This window comes from Carcharhinus amblyrhynchos, chromosome 8 (assembly GCF_965287045.1).
Source record: "Carcharhinus amblyrhynchos chromosome 8, sCarAmb.v2.hapA, whole genome shotgun sequence".
NCBI classification, from domain to species: domain Eukaryota; kingdom Metazoa; phylum Chordata; class Chondrichthyes; order Carcharhiniformes; family Carcharhinidae; genus Carcharhinus; species Carcharhinus amblyrhynchos.
The window spans coordinates 33,296,329-33,319,732 of NC_137331.1; the positions used below are offsets into that span (position 1 = coordinate 33,296,329).

General features: G+C 42.9%; 1 protein-coding gene across 2 annotated transcripts in view; it reads right to left on the minus strand.

The window, feature by feature from the left end:
- Positions 1-22,288, minus strand: part of washc5 (WASH complex subunit 5) — an 81,581-nt gene extending 59,293 nt beyond the window's left edge. Inside the window, exons 1-8 of one of the 2 annotated variants that reach the window (XM_080193851.1) lie at positions 21,769-22,288; positions 16,409-16,554; positions 15,621-15,705; positions 12,852-12,952; positions 9,986-10,178; positions 3,549-3,701; positions 1,815-1,928; positions 1,162-1,333 (exon numbers count right to left, since the gene is read on the minus strand). In XM_080193851.1, the coding sequence (XP_080049977.1) occupies positions 1,162-1,333; positions 1,815-1,928; positions 3,549-3,701; positions 9,986-10,178; positions 12,852-12,952; positions 15,621-15,705; positions 16,409-16,554; positions 21,769-21,954 (1,150 nt within the window). In that variant the 5' untranslated portion in view covers positions 21,955-22,288. Of the gene's footprint in view, positions 1-1,161; positions 1,334-1,814; positions 1,929-3,548; positions 3,702-4,805; positions 5,008-9,985; positions 10,179-12,851; positions 12,953-15,620; positions 15,706-16,408; positions 16,555-21,768 lie in introns of those variants that run through there. The other variant, XM_080193852.1, reaches the window with a different exon arrangement.
- Positions 22,289-23,404: the final 1,116 nt, after the last annotated feature.

Consider the following 23,404-nt stretch of genomic DNA (forward strand, 5'->3'; position numbering starts at 1 on the left):
ACATGAATCTTTCCTAAACTGATACCCAGGGAAACCAAAGTTGTATTTTTTTTAAACTGGGGTTTCTTGACTGCCCCCAGTCAAGCCTAGGTCAACACACAATAGTGTTTGCGTTATGACGTCCAAAGGCCAGATCTGCACATGGACAGAATGGCAGGGCTTACACAGCAGATCGGGCTACACACTAGAAACTGTAATCAATTGGAGTCACAGTGTATCAAGCTTCTCTCAACAAGCAAGGTGACAACACAAAAGTCATTCAAGTTCCTCATGATAGCTAGAACCTCAAAGACTTAGACATGCTGCTGTTGGGGACAAATGTGAAATTAAAGATTTCTCACTGAATTCAGAACCCGAGAAATTTGTAAGGCTACAAGGAAAAAAGACAGGAAATGGCCCTAGCCTATTGCAGACAGCTAGGATAGGCCTGGCAGGCTGAATGGCCTCATTCTGTGCTGCAGCCATTCTATGATCCTGATATACACAAAAAAATTGACATAGTGTTAACAATTACATTAAATAAAAAATGATTTATGCTCTTCCAAAAAGAGGAAAACTAAAGACCTCAATATTAATTTATATTGTACAATCATAGAATCCTACAGTGCAGAAGGACGCCATTCAGCCCATCAAGTCTGCACTGACCATCAATCCCACCCAAGCCCTTTCCCATCAACCCCACGTATTTTCCCTGTTATTCCCCCTGACACTATGGGGCAATTTAGCATGGCCAATCTACCTAACCTGCACACTTTGGAGTGTGGGAGGAAACTGAAGCACCCAGGAGGAAACCCACGCAGACACAGGGAGAATATGCAAAGTCCACACAGACAGTGACCCGAGGCTGGAATTGAACACAGGTCCCTGGCGCTGCGAAGCGGTAGTGCTAGCCACTGTGCCACCATGTTGTCCATAATATTTTGTCAGACAATGTTTATCACATTTATGAATTTTCCTAAAGGCCCCTTTTTGTCTTGTGATGTTCCTTCAATGTATTTTTTCTCCTCCAAGCATTTTTCTGAGGGATTTCCACACTTAGCCATTAGGAAATAAACCAGATAGGTGTTGGGCAGTGTATATAACGCACTTCTCATAATGGTCCAAAAACAATTATTTAGCTCTCGACCGGCCTTGGCTTTGAACGTGTTCTCTCACATTTACCCGATTCTGCAGTGTGAAGCATTAACCAACGAATGGTCACATTACAGTCTCGCAGGCAGTTTAATAGTTTAGGGATGTGGTCCAGGACATACTCTTCCCTCAAGAATCCTTCCTTCAGAAACTGCTGCACCTGTCGACGCAGCCGCTCAACACTCGTACCATATCGACTTGCCTGCCAAAGAAGAAGCCTTGTCAATACTGGCATCGCACACAGGTATAATGCATACTTCTTCAAACCAAAAAAGTAACTCTACACCCTGTCTATGACTGTAACACCACATTCTACCCTCTCTCCTTTCCTTCTCTATGAACGGTATGCTTTGTCTGTATTGCACGCAAGAAGCAATACTTCTCACTGTATACTAATACATGTGACAATAATAAATCAAATAAAAAAATCAAAGTTTTTAGCGATGAGGCAAAACGGTGACCAGCAAATTCAGTCTTTCCGTTTTCCACTTGTCTGATTCTCTTTTCTAACAGAGATCAAAGATTGCAAAACAAGGTGCTGATTGGATAGTGGCTGTCACATATTACTGCCAAGGTCAATTAACACACCCAGTGCCTTTTATGCAGGGCAAGAAAATAAACATTCTAAATACCCAGGCATGTGTTACCACTTGGGAAAGGACCCACCCTGCAGGAGATCATACCTGCTCTCTGACGTTCGACTGTTCTAGCGTATAATTCAGGGCTGTCTTTGCAGCTTTGTACGGTTCCCAGGCCTCAATAAGGTTGACGGTGATCCCCATGTAAATGCTGATCACCTGAAAAAAAAATCAAACTGCTCAGTTCTTGTTCAAACATCTTACCCTTGCAAAGACATCATGTTGTCTCAAGGTGACCGAACTTTTAAACATGCCTATCAGAGAGATGCGATTGCACTGGAGGAGGTGCAGAGGTGATTCACTGGGATGCTGTCTGGGATGGAACATCTCAGTTGTGAAGAAAGGTTAGATAAGCTTGAGTTGTTCTCATTGGAGCAGAGAAGACCGGGGGGGTGTGTGTGTGTGGGTGTGTGCACGCCTTATCGAGGTGTACAAGCAGGGCGTGGACATAGTGCATAGGAAGCAGCTGTTCCTCTTAGTTGAAGGGTCAGTCACGAGGGGACACAAATTCAAGGTGAGGGGCAGGAGGTTTAGGGGGGATGTGAGGAAAAACTTTTTTTTCACCCAGAGCGTGGTGACTGCCTGGAATGCACTGCCTGGGAGAGTGGTAGAGGCAGATTGCCTCACATCCTTTAAAAAGTACCTGGATGACACTTGGCACATCATAGCATTCAGGGCTATGGACCATGTGCTGGCAAATGGGATTAGGTGGAAGGTCAGGTGTTTCTTGCATGCCGGTACAGACGCGATGGGCTGAGGGACCTCTTCTGCACTGTATAATTGTTTGATTCAATTGGCTGGAAGATGTTATGGGAAATCTGAAGTTCTGAAAGACACAAAATCAATGTAAACCTTTCTTTCTTCAAACAAATTTTGTTTCACAGCACAGCAGCACAGTGATTAGCACTGCTGCTTCACAGCTCTGGGGACCTGGGTTCAATTCCCAGCTTGGGTCACTGTCTGTGTGGAGTTTGCACATTCTCCTTGTGTCTGCATGGGTTTCCTCCGGGTGCTCTGGTTTCCTCCCACAGTCCAAAGATGTGCACATTAGGTTGATTGGCCATGCTAAATTGCCCCTTAGTGTCCCAGGATGCGTAGGTTAGTGGGATTAGCGGGTAAATATGGAGGGATAGGGCCTGGGTGGGATTGTTGTCGGTGCAGACTTGATGGTCCCAATGGCCTCTTTCTGCACTGTAGAGATTCTATGATTCTATGATATGTTAGCCACTACAGTGCCATGCAATGTTTTAGAGGAAATGAGGCAGGAGAAGGTTCAACGAGATCCTCAGAAAACTCATTGAATACCATGAGCCCAAATCTGACCATGAGAAAAAAAATTCAAAACTGACTTGATGATTTTATGATTTCAGTCAGTCACTCCATTGGGATATTTTAAGTTTTTTTTAAAATTGATCAATTAATCTGCGTAGTACAAATAAGCAGTTCACAGCTAAGCTTTTATGCAATGGTTCTGTAATAAGTCTTCGGAGGCAGAAGTCCCATCACAAAAATCTATTTACAATCTATTACAGCAGTACACAGAGAGCTATCGATCAGCAGTCTACTTTAGGGAGTGCCAGAGGAACCGACACTCCTGGTTAAAGACAAGGAATAGACTCCCTGACTGGCCCATCAATTGGATCCTTAATCAGGGAGTTCATATTCCAGTAGGCCAACCTCAATGGCCTGATTGAAGTCATTACAGGTTCTTTTTAAAAATCCGTTAAATTTAATCAAATCTGTAGGTAGAGTTTTGGAATTCATTTCACACTCACTTACCCAGTTGTCTGGAAAGTATTTATCTACTATCTCCCTCATCTTGGCTTGTTGGGTGTGAAGAATGGATGGTTCAAAGTAGAGGATGACATAGAGCATGGCAGCCTGAGTAGCGAGGGCTATGCTGCGGTGTTCTGGCAGTGGGTAGGCTGACACCTAGTATAAAAAAATTCATAAGATTGAAGACAAAACTTACAAGTTAACGGTTAACATTTAACATCATCAAATGATTCAGTTTCAAAGGGTTTCCTTCAGTTGCTCCGTTTCCTCCCACACTCCAAAGATGTGTGGGTTAGGCTGATTGGCCCTTAGTATCAGGGAGATTAGCAGGGTAAATGTGTGTGGTTACGGGGATAGGGTAGGGTGGGATTGTTGTCAGTGCAGGCTCAATGGACTGACTGACCTCCTGCACCGTAGGAATTCTACGATTCCAGTTTATCAGTTGCTACGAATGCTGGGCTTTACAAAGTATGTTTTAGAATGTCTCCTTTCACTTAAGGTGAAACAGAAATTTCTGGTTAAAAGGAAAGTGAGACCATACTAAAAATCTCCACCCAGAGAGGCAATGTGATCTGGCCACCATAGGGAAGAAACTCAAACAAAAACCTTGCAAAATATCAAGTGACCATTTCCACACCTTTCCACAGTAAAAAGACAGTTGTATTGTGAGACATGAGAGAGACAAAGAATAAGAGCATAAGATATAGGAGCAGAAGTGGAAATTTCAGTTCATCGAGTATGCTGCGCCATGCAATGAGGCCATAACTGATCTGATGTGATAATCCTCAACTCCACTTTTTCACCTTATCCCCACAGTCGTTGATTCCTTTATTGACTAGAAATCTGTCAATCTCACTGTTGAACATAATTAATGTTACTGTTGTTTGGAGAGACAATGGAGCTACTGCCATGAAGAGCAGGGAATGATTATTGTGCGTTAGCAACCAAGCAGAATGCTTGAGAGATCTTGTTTTCTCAGGCAGAACAGATGGGACATTTGGGAGATTTAAGGAACAAGAAGTTGCAAAGATGGGCCTTGCAAGTAGAAGCCAGATCTAGAAGACCCAGGCTGAATGGAATGATTTTCAAAAGGAAGCTGGAAGTTTTGACCAAATACAGCAGGCAGAGTTGAATCTATTGAAAATCCATGATTAACTTGGGATTTGTACTTGTAACACTGCAGACATCTGCCAGACATATAAGGCAAGTACAGGGGTCATAAGAGGTAGTCTGACTGTGAATTAGTTAATGTGAAAGTACCTTTTCTTTTGTTTGATCTGTTAATTGCCTGGAATGTCTGACACGTGTTGAAGTGATTTTATTACAGCAAAAGTCTAAAATGTGAAATCTTTCAGTCCTTTCCATGGATCACTGGGAAATTCATCTCCTTTTAAAAGGTTATTGATCTCCACAGTTTTCAAAGTCTTCAATACTGCTTTTGCAGCTGTTGGGCTTCTCTTTGTACTTCTTCCTGATAACCAGCAAAAGTTCTGCCATAGAAGTTCTGACCCATGGAAATTACTGAAAGACAAGTTTTCACATTTTATTCTTTTCCTGCAATAAAAATCAACGTGTCATTCATTCTAGGCAATTAATAGACCAAGCTAACGAAAAGGTACTCAAGTAATTCACACAGTCCAACTACCTCATATGGCCTCTTTCGCAATGCCCTCTACTTCTGCCAGATGTGGGCAGCATTACAAGAACAAGTCCCAAGTTTATCGTGGATTTTCAATGGACTCAACTCTGCCTGCTGCGCTTGGTCAAAACTTCCAGCGTCCTTTTGAAAATCATTCCATTCAGCCTAAGTCTTCCAGATCTGGCTTCCAAGTTGCAAACTCCTTGTTCCTTAGATCTCCCAAAAGTCTCATCTGTTCTGTCTTCTTCTTTCGCAGAGAAAACCAGACCTCACAAGGATTCTGCTTGGTTACTGCCATTATTGGGAGAATGGGAAGTACTCACCCAATGTTTTCTTATGAATGTATTTAAATAGTCCCTTAATAGTTTTAAGGGATCAGATGTAGTTTTATACAGATACATATTAGTAGAAAGTCTTCCCTTGGGTCTAAAATTTCAATTAGGCCGTTACAGAATTCCCACATATTTTTGGCCCACGTGCAAGATAGTAAGTTGGATGCTGGCTCCATCAGAATTCAACCCAATGTTCTTCATGTTGCCCTTTTCTGGCACCTGAGAAACAACTGCACACATCTTTTGCCCACTTCATCTGAATCAAGGAAATCTGACTAGCAGAGTGCTGGGAGACTCTCGGAACTCCACAATTCACGCAGTAAGGATTCGGCAGAATCCATCAAGACCTGAAGCAAGACTTCCTGTAAACAGGTCCCAAACATTAACCAGGGAAGGGGAAAGATAAAATCAAAGAGGCCCACAGAAAGGAAAACTAAATGTTTCTTGCAGACCTCGAATCACCAGCAATTAAAAAGGGACCTATTATTGTGAATTGGGATATGCCTCCAGCCTGGGACCAAGGCAGAGTTACTGCCCTTAACATGATTTGCATGGTATAAAGTCAAATTCTTGTCTTAAAATACTGCACATTAGTCTATTGAATTTTCTTGAGTGTATTAAAATGGTATGTCTATAATTCAGACATACTCTAGCTGACTCTGCTACCATCTTAAAATATCCCAGTCCAGAGCTGCAACCCAAAAGCTTTCAAACTATTCATTCCTGAACAGCGAATTAACTGATTAACCTGAGGCTCGAAAGCAGCAAGCACACCAAGAGACTAGTGATCTTAATAATGCAGAACAATTACACCCTGTTAAGAGTATACTTCAGGCTAAAAGATTAAAGCTTATTTATTAATGTCACAAGTAGGCTTACATTAATATTGCAATGAAGTTACTGTGAAAATCCACTAGTCACCACATTCCGGCGTACACTGAGGGAGAATTTAGCACAGCCAATGCACCTAACCTGTGCATCTTTCAGACTGTGAGAGGAAACCGCAGCATCTGGATGAAACCCATGCAAATACAGAGAGAACACGCAGACTCCAGTAAGACAGTCACCCAAGCTGGGAATTGAACCCAGGTCCCTGGCTCTGTGACGCAGCAGCATTAACGACTGTGCCACCCTAAAATACCGATGGCACATTGTGAGATCCACTGGAAACACATTGGAAACGGTTCATTGGTATTCAGTATCTGTACACCAGATGTTACTCTGGGGGTTTCGGAATTCTGTAAAGTTCAGTGACCACTCAGTCTCACAAGGGACCTCGGGTGTCAATCATGATAAGACAGATGATGCACATTTTAAGAATGAGAGGGAGAACAGACTATGCAAAGCACAGCGATGCTGATTCCTAATTAGCAACAAATTGTTTTTCACCTGCAAATTTTGGGGGACTGCAGTTAAGAAGAAATTGGGAGGGCAAGGTGGGGCACATTAACTGCTCCACTGGTAACCAATATTTGTAAGCTGCAATTTTCACACAAGAGCTGAAAATAGGTAAGTAGCATATCCCTCTCCATACACTACACAGATCAGCGCATCCATTTGTACCTGGTAAAGAGGAGCCACACCAACACTCCTAAAAGTTTTACTTTTACAGATGTACCATAGAAAGCATTCCTTCTGGTTGTATCACAGCTTGGTATGGCTCCTGCTCTGCCCAAGACCGTAAGGAACTACAAAAGGTCATCAATGTCGCCCAATCCATCACGCAAACCAGCCTCCCATCCATTGACTCTGTCTACACTTCCCGCTGCCTCATAAAAGCAGCCAGCTTAAGTAAGGATCCCACATACCCTGGTCATTCTCTCTTCCACCTTCTCCCATTGGGAAAAAGATACAAAAGTCTGAGGTCATGTACTAACTGCCTCAAGAACAGCTTCTTCCCTGCTGCCATCAGACTTTTGAATGGGCCTATCTCGTATTAAATTGATCTTTCTTTACGCTCTAGCTATGACTGTAATGCTACATTCTGCGTTCTTGTTTCCTTCTCTATGATTGGTATGCTTTGTCTGTATCACATGCAAGAAACAATACTTTTCACTGTATGTTAACACATGTGACAATAATAAATCAAATCAAATTCAAAAGGACTTCCAGAATTTGTTCAAGGGAAGTTCCAGAATTTTGGGTGTTTTTTTTTACTCTGGCGCTTTTGCAGTAGGTTCATTAATGACCCCTCTCCAGGATCAGCAATTTAATAATCACTTTGATATATACAAATCCTGTAAGAAGATCTTGAGAATTCAAAGGTGCAGGAGTGACTGTGAAGACAAAGCAGCATTTCGTAGACTTTTCAGCTTTTAGCTTCACAGGGACGTGGGGGAAATGTGACATCTTTAGGCTGCAGAGGTGAAATTGGCAGGAAAGGATTGTATTTATCAGACATAAAACAGCTGCACGCTAAGGCAACGTGAAAGGCTACATCTGCAAAAAGGAATACAGCCCAGAGTGATGGATAAATGACACCCTCACTGAGGCTTTTGATGGTTCATGAATTTCCTGAACTGTCTTCAGCCCAAAGATTTGATTAACAGATCAATCAGTATGTGTAAAGCTAAAGGACACGAAAAATGAAAATATAACTGGCTTAATTTTTTTGTAAAGTATAAAATGATGGATGCTAGGAGAAAACTCAATTTGCAGAGATCTGATCAGCCTTGAAGACTTCAAACTCGAAGCTTCTGTATTGTCTGGTGAGGTTGCAAGGTTTTGCCAAGCATGTATTTAATTATTGCCTCTAATAGCTGTTGTGTGCTTAATAGTTCTGTAAACATACGCCTGTGATATTGTGAAACCTTTATATTGAGAAGGAACTTTTAATTAAGAATACCGAATACTTTCAATATTGTGTTTTCTAGAAAAGCTCTTTTTAAGATAAAGGCAAACCAGAAATTCAAGTGCAATGCTTGAAATGACACAGAAGAAATGTCTGCTCGACTTCCCAATATATAAATGTGTACATACTGTGACGGTACTGTGCCTTTTAGAAATGTATTCTAATTACGTTTCTCTAAGTTTTTCAAACAGGTCCTGGTATTTCATTGTTGCCGAAACATCTGGAAGCAGAGGCTTCTAATTGTTGAAGGAATATAATGGACCACATGTTTATTTTAAGCTGGGCTAACGCAATGTCCTGGGGTTTTAATGATCCTTTGGGATTGCTGAGTGGGGCCTAGTCTGGAAATGTTTGACAGGTCAGGTGATGTCTGGGAAGACAGTTTGTTTCCCCACAGAAAAGATCAAGGTTTTAGTTTCATTTTGCTCAGTTTGGGCTTGAGACAGAAAGCATTGTTTCTTGTTTCCCTGAGTTGGAAATTCTGCTGTCTGAGAGTTGCTGGCTAGAAGTTGGTGGAGGCAGGCAGTGTCTCTGTCTCTCACTCTCTCTCTGCAGTGGCGTGCTGACTAAAATACAACAGAAGCAGACCATCACCCTGTTTTCCTTTGTTCTTTCTCTCCCCCTCCCACCCCTCCACCTAACCCCTCTCCTCTGCCACACTGTGGTAACCCCCCATGCACCACCCCACACAAGAAAAACTAACACTGATAATAACATACAATATATAAGAAAAAGGCCCAGGAGGCAAGAAGACAACAAGCCATAAGATAAAGGCAAGGCATCACAGAGAGCAACAAGGGTTGGACGTGAGCTGAAAGACAAGTAACAGAGCATGCAGAAAACGGAAACGGCCTCTCGCTGTCAGACCCCAAAATCTCTCACTCGCTCTCTCTCTCTCTCTCCAGAAGGTTCCAGGATTGGGAATCCACAGTTTTAACCCACCATTTCAAAGGACCAAGTCACAACAGGTGTTAAAATGCTGCAAAACCCAGCATAACATGTGCATACTTGTTTTTTGTGCAAATCTACAAAGAGGTGTATGTTTGTTGGGTGTTGTTTGACTTGGTGTGCACAATATCCCAGAGTAACCAGAAAATTGTTAAGTTTTCCAATTCGACTGCATCTCAGTAATGGTGACGTGTCCCTCACAATTTTAGTCGTAAATAATATAATGTTTGAAGATGGGCGGGATTTTACGGCCACGCTTACCCCAACGCCGGAAAATCATCCAGATTTGAAACGTTCACTCTATTCTCTCCTCACAGATGCTGTCAGACCTGCTGAGGTTTTCCAGTATTTTCTGTTTTTGTTCCATGCAAAGGTATGTTGACCTCAGGCAGGACTTTTCAGCATTGGGGTGAGCGTGGCTGGAAAATCACAGAGCTCTGATGAAGGTTCATCCAGACTCGAAATGTTGGCTCAATTCCTTCCCCACGGATGCTGTCAGACCTGCGAGATTTTCCAGCACTTTTTGTTTTTGTTTCAGATTCCAGCATCTGCAATATTTTGCTTGTACCTTTGATGGTCCATGTCCCACCTGCTACGATTCCCATGGCAGGCAGGACAGGAAAATCCCAAGTGATATTTATCCTGGGTAAGTGGAATGTACACGTCTCACCTGGTTGTAAATATCATCTGATCGTAGCCGACCGACCACCATGGAAATGAACGTCTTGCTAATTGGCACTCGCTGGAAGTAGCTCTCTGGGTAGTTTAAGGGTTTCTTTGCCCCTGCCACAGGCGAATACCCCGTGCTACGCACCAGTTTGCAAATATCGTCTAGATTGGAGTCAGAAGAAGATCGAGCAGCACTGTGAAAGACACATGAACGTTATCCTTTAACAGTAAGGACTGAAAACCAAAGTTTGTAAATGCCAGCAAGAGAGAGACAAAATAATTTCAAACACCTTCAGCTCACCAGTAGGAATATTTTTACAATTGAAGCATTTGGAACTTAAGGCTCCTTTAACAAGATGCACATATCTTTGGGCGAGGGTTAATATGACATGTGGAAATGTCTGACTTACTTGCCTTGAATACAATCCATAGAAAATTTCTCAGCTGGCTTCTCTGATGATTTATTTAATTTTTATTCATTTATGGGATGTGGGCTTCGCTGGTTAGGTCAGAATTTATTGCCCATCCCAAACTGCCCTCGAGAAGGTGGTGGTAAGCTGCCCTCTTGAACCACTGCAGTCCCTGTGATGTAGGTAAATCCACAACACTTTTAGGGAGAAAACTCCAGGATTTTGATTTGCAAAGGTGGAGGAACTGTGATATATTTCCACGTCAGGATGGTGAGTGGCTTAGAGGGGAACTTCCAAGTGGTGATGTTCCCATCTGTCTGCTACCCTTGTCCTTTCAGATAGTTGTGGTCATGGGTTTGGAAAGTGCTTTCTAAGTAGCCTTGGTGAGTTTCTGCAGTGCAGACTGTAGATGTTACAGACTGTTGCCACATCAGTCAGTGGTGGAGGAAGTGAACGTTTGTGGAAGAAGTTCCAGTCAAGCGGGCTGCTTTGTTCTGGATAATATCAAGCTTCTTGAATGTTGTTGCATTCTCAATGACGAGACGGAGTACAGGAAAGAGATAGTGAATCTGGTGAACTGGTGCAACAATAATCTCTCCCTCGATGTCAACAAAACAAAGAAGCTAGTCATCAACTTCAGGAAGCATAATGGAGGGGAGATCTAATACAGATATATAAGATTATGAAGGGTATAGACAGAGTAAACAGTGGTAAGCTTTTTTCCTAGATTGGAAACGCACATTACAATCGGCCACGAGCTTAGGGTGAGGGGGGCGAGGTATAAATCGGATGTTAGAGGGAGGTTTTTCACAGAGGGTAGTGGGGGTATGGAATGCTCTGCCAAGCAAGGTGGTGGAGGCAGGCATGCTGGAGTTGTTTAAGAGTTACTTAGACAGGCACATGAGCAGGATGGAGATGGAGGGATATAGCAGACTGTTTTAACTAAAGTTCAGGAGCCTTGGGATGTCCCTGGGAATCAACTGATTCCTATGGACCTTCCAACATATTTTCTGGCTCACTTGTTTTACTTTTGAGCTTCTGGGGATTCCCTTAAATGTTTGTACAAGGATGTGCATGGTATTGATGTTTTTCTCTTTTAATCCACAGGTGCTTCGGTCTGCCTTGTTGTCCAACAAGGGGCATACACGCGATGGGTTGTACGAGGGCTGCTCTTGGTTGTTTTGAGAGTAGCCTAGTACTTCATGTCGATAGTGTACACTTAAACTGGACCAGATGCTGGGCAACATGACAGCTCAGTGACTATCACTGTTTGCTGTGCAGATACATGGATTTGGGCCAGTGTCTGCAGGAGTTTGCGCATTCTCCCCGTGCTTGCGTGGGTTTTCTCCGGGTGCTCTGGTTTCCTCCCACACCCCAAAGATGTGCTGTTAGGCTGATTAGTGTTACAAATTGCCCCTAAATTAGTCTTCCCTCAATGTGGAATGCCATAAGCAGAGACATAGGTCATGGGTGGAGGGGGGACTCAATGTTAAAATGGCAGCACAGGCTCGTTGGGCCGAAGGGCCTGTTTCCTGTGCTGCGTTGTTCTTTGTTCTTTGACATGCCCTCTCCACATCAATGGGGATGAAATAGGAATGGTCGAAAGCTTCAAGGTTTTAGGTGTCCAGCTCACCAACAACTGTCCTGGTCCCTTCGTGCCAACGCTATAGTTAAGAAAGCCCACCAATGCCTCTACTTTCTCAGGAGACTAAGGAACTCTGGCATGTCTGCTACAACTCTCATCAACTTTTACAAATGCAGTATTCTTTCTGGATGTATCATAGCTTGGTATGGTTCCTGCTCTGCCCAAGACCACAAGAAACTACAAAAGGTTGTGAACGAAACCCAGTCCAATATTCAAACCAACCTCCCACCACTGACTCTGTCTACACTTATCACTGCCTCAGAAAAGCAGCCAGCATAATCAAGGATCCCACACATCCCGGATGTTCTCTCTTCTACCTTCTTCCATTGGGAAGAAGATACAAAAATCTGAGGACACGTACCAACTGATTCAAGAACAGCTTCTTCCCTACTGCCATCAGATTTTTTGAATGGACCTACCTTGCATCAAGTTGATCTTTCTCTACACCCTAGCTTTGACTGTAACTCTACATTCTGCACTCTCTCCTTTCCTTCTCTATATGCGGTATGTTTTGTCTGTATAGCGTGCAAGAAACAATACTTTGCACTGCATACTAATACATGTGATAATCACAAATCAAATCAAGTAGCATTAATCCAGGCAAGAGGGGAGTACTCCATCACACTCCTGACTTGTGCCTTGTAGATGGTGAACGGTTTTTGGGGAAATCAGGAGGTGAATTACTTGCCACAGTGTTCCTAGCCTCCGAATCTGCTCTGGTAGCCACTGTATTTATATGACTAGTTCAGCTCAGTTTCTGTCAACGGTAACCCCAGGATGTTGATATTCAGCATTCATACAGTGCATGGTACCTGTATCTGTAGTAGGAAACCAGCATTCTTTCTCGAACCTCTCCTTCAATCTTGTGGTCAATAACAAGCAGCATGACTCCATACAAATATAAGGCTTCACACTGAATGATGGTAACAGGAAACAAGGAAAGAAAGAAATCAAATAAAAATAGATGATCATTGTAACAAATTTATTAAGACTGTAAGAACACAACAAATGGCACTTTTCCAAGCTTTTGCTTAAGAAATTTAGAGCAACAGCTTGGGAATGAGATCAAATCAAACACGAGATAAGATTGCCCATTAAGTCAAAAGTAGATTCACACTCACGATGGGCCCAACATACTCCCACTTCTGGGTAGAATGATGAGGAAAATGGGAAAAGAAATAAAACATAAGGAAGCATTTATGGCTCCCAGCAACTAGGTAATAACACAAGGATTTTTATTATAACTGGGAGGTGACGCACTTGACTTTCGTGATTATACATGAAAACTGATAATAAAACAAATACTGATGCCAGGGGAAGTCTTGATTGCATCCCGTAAGCCTCATCACTTTGCTCTTTGTTATCCTACTAAAGGTATACCCATCTACCATGATAGGGTGCATGTCAAAGAATCATGATTTAAAATGTACTATAATCCATTTTCCCACTTCTCACTTTGTATACATGTACCTTCTGGTGATTGGTTTGGTTCATCAAGATGAATGATGCCTGTCTTGAGGAATGGGTTATTCCCCTACATTTATTTCCTGGTTAACTACCAGGAATATGAAGTGAAGCACATTAAGTGAAGCTCTATTCGAACAACAAACATTAACCCCTCAACTCTGGATCAATAGAGACAGCACGGTGGCACGGGAGTGGCAGAGGGTACAGTGGTTAGCACTACTGCCTCACAGCGCCAGGGACCCAGGTTCAATTCCCAGCTTGGGTCACTGTGTATGGAACTTGCACATTCTCCGCAGCTGGAATTTTACTGCCACACCCACCCCAGAATCAGGACGAGCACAGCTCGCAGAACGGCATTTTCCGTTGGCCTCGGGTGTGATCTTATAAACCTCAGGTGGGCAAGGCAGTAAAATCCCGGCACCCATGTCTGCGTGGGTTTCCTCCAGATGCTCTGGTTTCCTCCCACAATCTAAAGATGTACAGGTTAGGTTGATTGGCCATGATAAATTCCCCCTTAGTGTCAGGAGGATTAGTGTGTAAAATACTTGGGGTTGCAGAGATAGGGGTGGGATTGTGGTCGATGCAGGCTCAATGGGCCAAATGGCCTCCTCCTCTACCATAGGGATTCTATAATTTCAGCTCGCATACTAACCAAACAGTAGCCTCACCAGCCATAAATCCTGCGCATACACTTTCCAATTACATTTGTACTTCCTGTGAATGATTGGCAAAATTACAGCCCATTAAAAGGGACAACCTGAAATCTAGACCAGGAATGTGTAGGCTTCTTATTTACTTCATTTCGCTTGACTTTACCGTGACTTCAGGTTTGCTGGGCGAGTGGAGAAATAGCTCAGAGATTGGAACCCAGCACCAAAACGGTGATTAGGAACAAGCTGTCATTTTCCCCATCTCTTGTTTCAGAAGTGTTTACCAAACAAAAAGATGTTGCTTCATAAATCAGAAGACAACCAATGTAAATAGTGATCTCAGAGTATGGTTTAGGTCATAATACAAATCAGGTATTAAATTATGGGTAGTTCATAGAATTCCTACAGTGCAGGAGGAGGCCACTCAGCCCATTGAGCCTGCACTGACAACAATCCCACCCTATCCCAATGACTCTACATATTTTACCCTGCTAGTCCCCCTGTCACTAAGGGGCAATTTAGCATTAACATATCCCATACGTCTTTGGATTGTGGGAGGAAACCGGAGCACCCGGAGGAAACGCACACAGACACAGGGAGAATGTGCAAACTCCACACAGACAGTGACGCAAGGTTGGAATTGAACTCAGGTCCCCGGCGCAGTGAGCTGCAGTGCTAACCACTGTGCCACAGTTCTAACTATTCACCACAGTTCTATAACATGGTTCCATGTTCTGGATTGAGATGGCTAAAACATTTCCTGTAATACTGATGAATTGGATTTTAGTCATGAATGGCATAGTTCACTATTTGCATTTATGTAGTGCCTTTACCATACATACAAAATAAGAACAGAAGTTGGTTATTCGGCCCTGCCAGCCTATTCCACCATTTGATAGGAGCGTGGTTAATCTGCTTGTATTTCAAGTTCTATGTTCCTATCTACTCCCAATAACCCTCAATTCCCTTGCCTAACAGGAATCTATCCACCTCCATCACCTTCAGAGGCAAACATTCCAAAGTAGCACAATCCCCAGAAAAAAATTCTCCTCACCTCGGTCCTAACAGGGTGACCCCTAATTTTAAAACAGTGCCCTCTAACATAGTGCAGCAAAACACTGCAAGGCAATTGTGTCTCACTCTGTTTCGTTCTCCTTCAAGCAAAACACTAATGTCTTTGCAAGGAGTCACTCATTTAAGACAGAGATGAGGAAGAATTCCTTCTCTCAGAGGGTAGTGAATCTGTGGAATTCTTTACCGCAGAGGTCTGTACAGGCTGGGTTCAAGGCCAAAATAGACAGATAGTTAATCTGTAAGGGAATCCAAGGATTGCAGGGATAAGGTGGGAAAGTGGAGTTGAGGATTATATCAGGTCAGTCAAAATCTCATTGGATGGCGGAGGAGGCTCGATGGGCCGGTTGGCCTACTTCTGCTCCTAAGTCTTAAGTTCTTACACCAACTTACAAGTAGTTGCTTCCCATCTTCATTTAGGAGCACTGTTTCAAGAGTCTGCTGAATGTAAACACCTTCATTGAGATCGTCAAGGAATCTGAAGTAATCCATCAGAAAAGCAGAATTCAGTGACACATCAATGACAAATCTAATTCAGCAACTAAAGCTGAGTTTTAAGTTTACTTATTCACATCATACGTAGGCTTACATTAACACTGCAGTGAACATACTGTGAAAATCCTCTAGTCGTCACACTCTGATGCGTGTTCAGGTACACTGTGGGAGAATTTAGCATGGCCAATGCGCTTAACCAGCACGTTTTTTAGACTGTGGGAGGAAACCAGAGCTCCCACAGGAAACCCACACTGACACGGGGAGAACATGCAAACTCCACACAGGCAGTGACCCGAGTCAAGAATCGAACTTGGGTCCCTGGCATTGTGAGGCAGTATTACTAACAACCATGCCAGGCCGCCACTGCTGGGAATTAGTTTTTCATTAACCGTTGCTAAGAGATTTGGGCAACATGAAATCTTTTAATAGATGTACATTTGTGCAGCATCAAACGTAGGGACCACAGAAATGAAAATTAGAATTTGAATAAAAGGGAAATTTGTCATTAATATCATAGGATTTTGATAGCACTCTTTTGATGCAATTGATTTCATTATGGCAAATTTTCATGCAGGAAAACTATAATTTTTTTCATCTCTCAAATATTTTAAATCAATCTGGGTATCCAAACATCACTCACTAATTAAAGAGTCCATTAGTAACAGCAGACATATACACATTTTTACCTGTTGAGATCAAATATGTATTTGTGAACACTTTCAAAGGCAAGATAGAACCTTGTCAATATTTCAATGTGGTTTTCACGGAATTCTTCATCCAGATCCTGCAGCTCTGGTTTAGACTCCAACTTGCCTTCATAGTATTCCGGGCCCTAAAACGAGATCCATTTTATTGTTAAGACAGGAGAGCCTTTCCTTGAAAAGATATATTTATCTACTCATCAACTGTGATTAAATAACTTAATCAATTATCAGAGAATAACAGCAAACCAAGATGGTTCTCCTTGATTATTCCTGCATTTCAATGTTGCTAATGTTTCCCAAAAGCATTCCCAACATGGGAGGATGGGAATCCCACTACCGACTGGCAAAATAAATTTGAGAGCCTGCTTATACATAGTCCCCAATTTTGCGATAAAGGACAACAATATTGTCAGCATTTGCCATCATAACTCCATCAAAACAAACAGCCACTTTGGGGGTCCACATATGCTTAGAATAACGTGGAAAGTGAGAGGTTGCTATCAATGATTCTGCGCTGTTCCAAGGGCATGTGCACTGCAACCCCTAAACAGTGAATTGATATAAAAGAGAAATTAGGTTTAACCAATTTATTGGAGTTCCTTGAAGGAAGATCATAACTTTTGGCTAAAAACAGTGGATGTACTGTACTTAAATTTCAAGAGGCATTTGATAAGATGCCATATCAAATGTTATTGGGGAAAATAAAAGCTGATGGTGTCGGAGGTAACAGATTGGCATGGAAAGAAAACTGGCTACCTAACAGGAAAGAGTAGGCATAAATGGGTATTTTTCTGGTTGGCAAGATGTAATGAGTGGTATGCCACAGGGAGCAATGTTGTGCCTCAACTTGTCACATTTTATATAAATAATTAGGATTAAGGAATAGGAGGTATGTTTGCAAAATTTGCTGATGACATAAAGAAAGGTAGGAAAGTAAATTCTGAAAGATGTGCGGGTTAGGTTGATTGGCCATGCTAAGAAATTGTGCCTTAATGTCCAGGGATGCATAGGTTAGAGGGATTAGTGGCTATAATATGTAGGCATATGGGTGTAGGGCCTGGGTGGGATTGTGTTTGGTGCAGACTCGATGGGCTGAAGGGCCTCTTTCTGCACTGGAGGGTTCTATGAGTTCTAAGAGGACTTAAGGAGGTTACAAAGGGATAGGGATTACCAAAGTGGACACAAATAAGGCAATCGGAACATAATGTGAGAAAATGTGAAATTATCCATTTTGGCAGGAAAAATTATACAAATGGTGAGGGATTATTTAGCTCTGAGATGTAGAGGGATCCAGGTGTCTGAGTACATGAATCACAAAAGGTTAGCATCAGGTGCTGCAAGTAGTTAGAAAGGCTAATATCATTTATCGCAAGGGGAATTGAATACAAAAGTAGGGAGAATAAAAGCAAAATACTGCAGATGCTGGAATCTGAAACAAAAACAGAAAATGCTGAAAAATCTCAGCAGGTCTGACAGCATCTGTGGAGAGAAAACAGAGTCAATGTTTTGTGTCTGGATGACCCTTCATCAGTGCTTTGATGAAGGATATCCAGACTTGAAACGTTAGCTCTGTAAGAGTCAGGCAGTTGTGCATCAGTTTTTCAGGCCTATTATGAGACCACATCTGAGGTATTGTATACAGTATTTGTCTCCTTATTTAAGGAAGGATATAAATTTGCTGCAAGAAATTCAGAGAAGGTTCGCAAGACTTAATATCTTGAATGGGAGGATTGTCATATGAAGACCAGTTGGACTGGCTAGGCTTGTACCTGCTGGAGTTTAGAAGAATAAGAGGCAATTTGATTCAAACATATAAGATCCTGAGGGGTCTTACAGAGATGATGCTTCCTCTTGTGGAAGAATCTAGAACTAGAGGAGACTCTTTAAAAATAAGGGGTTGTCCATTTAAGACAGAGATGAGAAAAATTATTTTCTCTCAGAGGGCAGTCAGTCTTAGGAACTCCCTTCCACAAAAGGTGATGGAAGCAGAGTCTTTGAATAATTTTAAGGCAGAGCCAGCTGGATTCTTGATAACAAGGGGGATGAAAGGCTATTGGGAGTAGGTGGGAATGTGGAGATGAAGTTACCATTAGATCAACCATAATTGAATAGCAGAACAGGCACCATCAGGAGTGTAATGGAATACTCCCCACTTGTCTGGATGGGTGCAGCTCCAACAACACTCAAGAAGCTCAACAAAAGCTTCTACAAATACATAAAGGGCAAAAGAGTAACAAGGGGGAGAGTAGGGCCTCTTAAGGATCAACAAGGTCATCTATGTGCAGATCCACAAGAGATGGGTGAGATCCTAAATGAATATTTCTCATCAGTGTTTACTGTTGAGAAAAGCATGGATGTTAGGGGACTTGGGGAAATAAATAGTGATGTCTTCAGGAGTGTACATATTACAGAGAAGGAGATGCTGGAAGTCTTAAAGCGCATCAAGGTAGATGAATCCCCAGGACCTGATGAAGCGTATCCTAGGACATTGTGGGAGGCTAGGGAGGAAATTGCGGGTCTCCTAGCCGAGATATTTGAATCATGGATTGTCACGGGTGAGGTGCCTGAAGATTGGAGAGTGGCAAATGTTGTGCCTTTTTAAACAAAGGGCTGAGGGGAAAGCCTGGGAACTACAGGCCATTGAGGCTCACATTTAAGGTGGGTAAATTGCAGGAAATTGGGATTAGCTTAAAGGGTTTTAATAAAAAAGGGCAGCATGGACAAGTTGGGCCAAAGGGCTTGTTTCCATGCTATGAACCTCTATGATTTTATGACCATGCAGGGCAAAGCAGCGGCTCGATTGGTACACCTTCTACAAACATTCACTCCCTTCACCACCAACAAACAATGACAGCTGTGTTTACCGTCTACAAGATGCACAACAGGAACTCACCAAGGCTCCTTAGATAGCAACTTCCAAACCCATAACTGCTACCATCTAGAAGAACAAGAGCAGCAGATACCTGGGAACACCACCACCTAGAGATTCCTCTCCAAGCCACGCCCCATCCTGACTTGGAGATATATCACCGTTCCTTCACTATCACTGGGCCAAAATCCTGGAACTCCCTCCCTAACAGCGTTGGTGTGTACCTACACCTTAGAGAACACAGCAGTTCCAAAAGGATGCTCACCACCACCTTCCCAAGGGCAACTAGAGATGGACAAAAATGCTGACCAAGTCAATGATGCCTACATCCCATAAATTAATTTTAAAGGAGCCAAGTTGCCTATACCTGTTCCTCATTCGTGCAGTTGAGCTATGAGGAGAGGCTGAATAAACTAGGCTTGTACTCGTTAGAGTTTAGAAGAATGAGGGGAGATCTCATTGAGACGTATAAGATGATGAATGGGATGGATAGGATAGAGGTGGAAAGACTCTTCCCGCTCAAAAAAGACAGTAGGACTAGGGGGCACAGCCTCAAGATAAAGGGGGGGCAGTTCAGAACGGAGTTGAGGAGGAACTTCTTCACTCAAAGGGTGGTGAATCTCTGGAATTCTCTGCCCGTTGAAGTGGTGGAGGCTGCCTCGCTAAATATTTTTAAGAAGCGGGTTGATGGGTTTTTGATAAGAGAGGGGATTAAGGGTTATGGGGAGAGGGCGGGAAAGTGGAACTGAGCCACGACAGATCAGCCATGATCTTATTGAATGGCGGGGCAGGCTCGAAGGGCCAGATGGCCTACTCCTGCTCCTATTTCTTATGTTCTTATGTTCTTATGTTCTAACTTCCACTCCTATATTATTTGTCTTTCTCTAAAAACACTGATTGAATGAGGAGTAACTGGGTTTTTAAACAATGTGCTAACTTCGTAAATATTACTAAATACACTCACTAGCCCCAGAAAGCTACTTTTACGTCTTGACGAATGTCAAATTTCTATGTAAAAAAAAGTAAAAATTAGAAACAGCTTCTAATAGTGAAGCATCTTTCCTGATCCAATCATAATCATTTATTTAGCTATCTGAAAACTGTAAATACAGCCCATTATTTTAGTTGAAATGTTCGGTGGTTGTGAAAAGTTCTATACAGATACAAGTCTTTTTTTAAGATCCCTAATAACTTAGCTGTGGCACTGCCCACAGGTTATTACTGAGCTTAATTATTTTTACTACACATGGCAGCAACGGAGTGAAAAGACATGAGGAAAGAAAATATTTATTTTTCATATAATCAAAAATGCCCAAATAGTCACGTGAAAGATCCCCTGCCATTTCGTTGAAGAGGAGCAGGGGCTTTCTAAACAATATTTAAAGGTAAGGTAAACCTCAGATGACCATAGGCTGCTCCAGCGATTATGTAACTGGTGGTGAATTAACCTGAGGATTACTGCACCTCAGGTGAGAGGCAAGGTTGAGAATCATAGAAACCCTACACTGCAGAAGGAGGCCACTCGGCCTATCGAGTCTGCACCAACAACAATCCCACCCAGGCCCCATCCCCACAATCCCAGAGAGGCAGGGCCTTCATGAATAGCCTCAGTTGGGAATTGAACTCATGCTGGTGGCATCGCTCTGCATCACTAACCAGTTGTCCAGCCAACTGAGCTAACCAACCCCTTTCAACCACCACAGGTAAAACAGTTATCTGGTCATACTTCTCTGCTCTTGCTGTACACAAGTTGGCTGCTATATTTCTGATATTTCAACAGTGTTGAAACTTCACAAATACTTCATTGGCTGTAAAACATTTTGAGGCACCCTGAGGTCACGAAAAACGCTATATAAGTGCAAGTTGCATCTGTTCTTTTAAAAAGCTTTACAACTGAATGGGAAATGGTCCTGTGGTCATTTAAAAGGGTACAGGCACGGAAAAGCATAGCCAAAAAATGGTGACAAGAGGAAGTCAAGTTTGTGGCAGGGAACACACAAGATTGTTTAATAGGTCCTCATATGATGAAAAAATATAAACCAAAATCAAATCTTACTTTACACTGAATTGATTATTGTCATGTATATTGGGATACAGTGAAAAGTTTTGTCTCTAAGCAAGCTATAGACAAAACATACCATTCATAGAGTGTATAGGGGTGAAGGAAATGATAATGGTACAGAATTTTAATTGACCACAGCTCAACGTTTATCTTTGCCCTTTGTATTTTGATACATTTTAGTGATCTGTCATTGCTGGGGGTGGGGGCTCATGGATGGTGAGGGGAGGTCAGTGAGGGTCGACTAACATCAGAAAACCTGATAAGAGACAACTGTGCAAAGTACTAAATTGGTGGGTAAATATCACAGGAAGAGCACTGCCATGAACCTTTAACCTGGTTGATATCCAGCGCTTACTGCATGAGGACATGTTTCTTCCCCTCCCAGAGCACTCAAAACCCAACAGTCCTCACCTTGAAGTAGCTGAAGTCGCAGATGATGTCTCCATACTTCTGCTGTTCGGCCTTGTCTCGAAGCCTGTAGACGCTGGGGACGAACTCCGACAACCTCAAAAGTTCTGCTATGATGGCGTTGCCGCGGGACACGATCCTGAGAATTGCCTGGCCGCAGAGGTTGTTCTCCGCCAGGAAGTCCACCATGGTTTAGGGACTCAGCAGCCAGGGCCAGGGGAAGGGAGGGCAGCAGCTTAGACACTAGCGCTGGATCTGTATTGCAGCGAGCCGGTGTTCATGCTCCAGTGTCGCTTTGCCCCTTTCGATCTGCTCAGGCTCTAAACCCGCACAGAAACAATGTAGACAAATGTAGCAGAGGCAGCCCCGGGGATACACTCACTCTGCCTGCATCTTTCGCCAAGGTTGCAAACCTGTGGAAAAGAGAAAGGAGGAGTTTCTCAAGGCTGTGCTTATTGCTCGTGTATCTTCAGCAGGATTCAACACACACTCTTCAGACCAGTTCTTCCATGTTAATCATATGATTTCCTTCCTGTCAACCCAGCATGTGACCAGCAGGCGTGCTCCAGTGATGTTGAGCAAGTCCTGCCCACTCTGGGTTTTTGCATTTCCTGAAACACACTGTCAACAAAGTTCCTTCTCCCTCCCTTCTATTTTTTTCTGTCAGGAGGCCCAACTCATCAAAATTAAAGCTGTAGCGACCCCCTTCCCTCAGAGGTTTCCAGAATGAGTCTTACCCTTCTGAGAGAATTTTATTTGTTTTTAAGACAGTACCAAGTCACAGTTGCAGTTCTTCTCAAGCAAAATCCTCTTAGTTGCCAATGCAAACTGTGTTTTGAGTTCTGTGCTCACCTTCATTTTATTTTTCCAGAATCATAGAATCCCTTCAATGGGCCATCCAGCCCATTGTGTCTGTATCGACCACAATCCCACCCAGGTCCTATCCCCATCACCCCATGCATTTACCCTAGCCAGTTCCCTCTGACACTAGAGTCAATTTAGCATAGCCGATCAAAGTAACCCACACATCTTTGGAGTGTGGGAGGAGCACCCAGAGGAAACCCACGCAGACATGGGGAGAATGTGCAAACACCACTCGGCGTCACCCAAGGCCAGAACTGAACCTGGGTCCCTGGCGCTGTGAGGCAGCAGTGCTAACCACTGTGCTACCATGCCACCTCAGAGAGGGAAGTAAAAGAGACTGAGGGAGATTCAGTAATTAGGACAGCTCTGTCACTCACGTCAATGCCAACAGTCTTATTCAGACCCTCTGAAACAGCAACTCCCCTCTCCCTTCCCCAATCAGTTACTCCAGTTCCACAGCTTTTTGATTTGATTTATTATTGTCACATATATTGGGATACAGTGAAAAGTATTGTTTCTTGAGTACTATACAGGCAAAACATCCATTCATGGAGTACATAGGGGAGAAGGAAAGTATAGGGTGAAGAACATAATGTTGCAGTTACAGGTAGGGTGAAGAGAAAGATCAGCTTAATATATGATAGGACCATTTAAAAGTCTGATGGCAGTAGGGAAGAAGCTGTCCTTGAGTCTGTTGGTATGTGTTTTCAAACTTTTGTATCTTTATTCCAGTGGAAGGGAGAATGTTCGGGGTGCCTAGGGTCGTTGATTATGC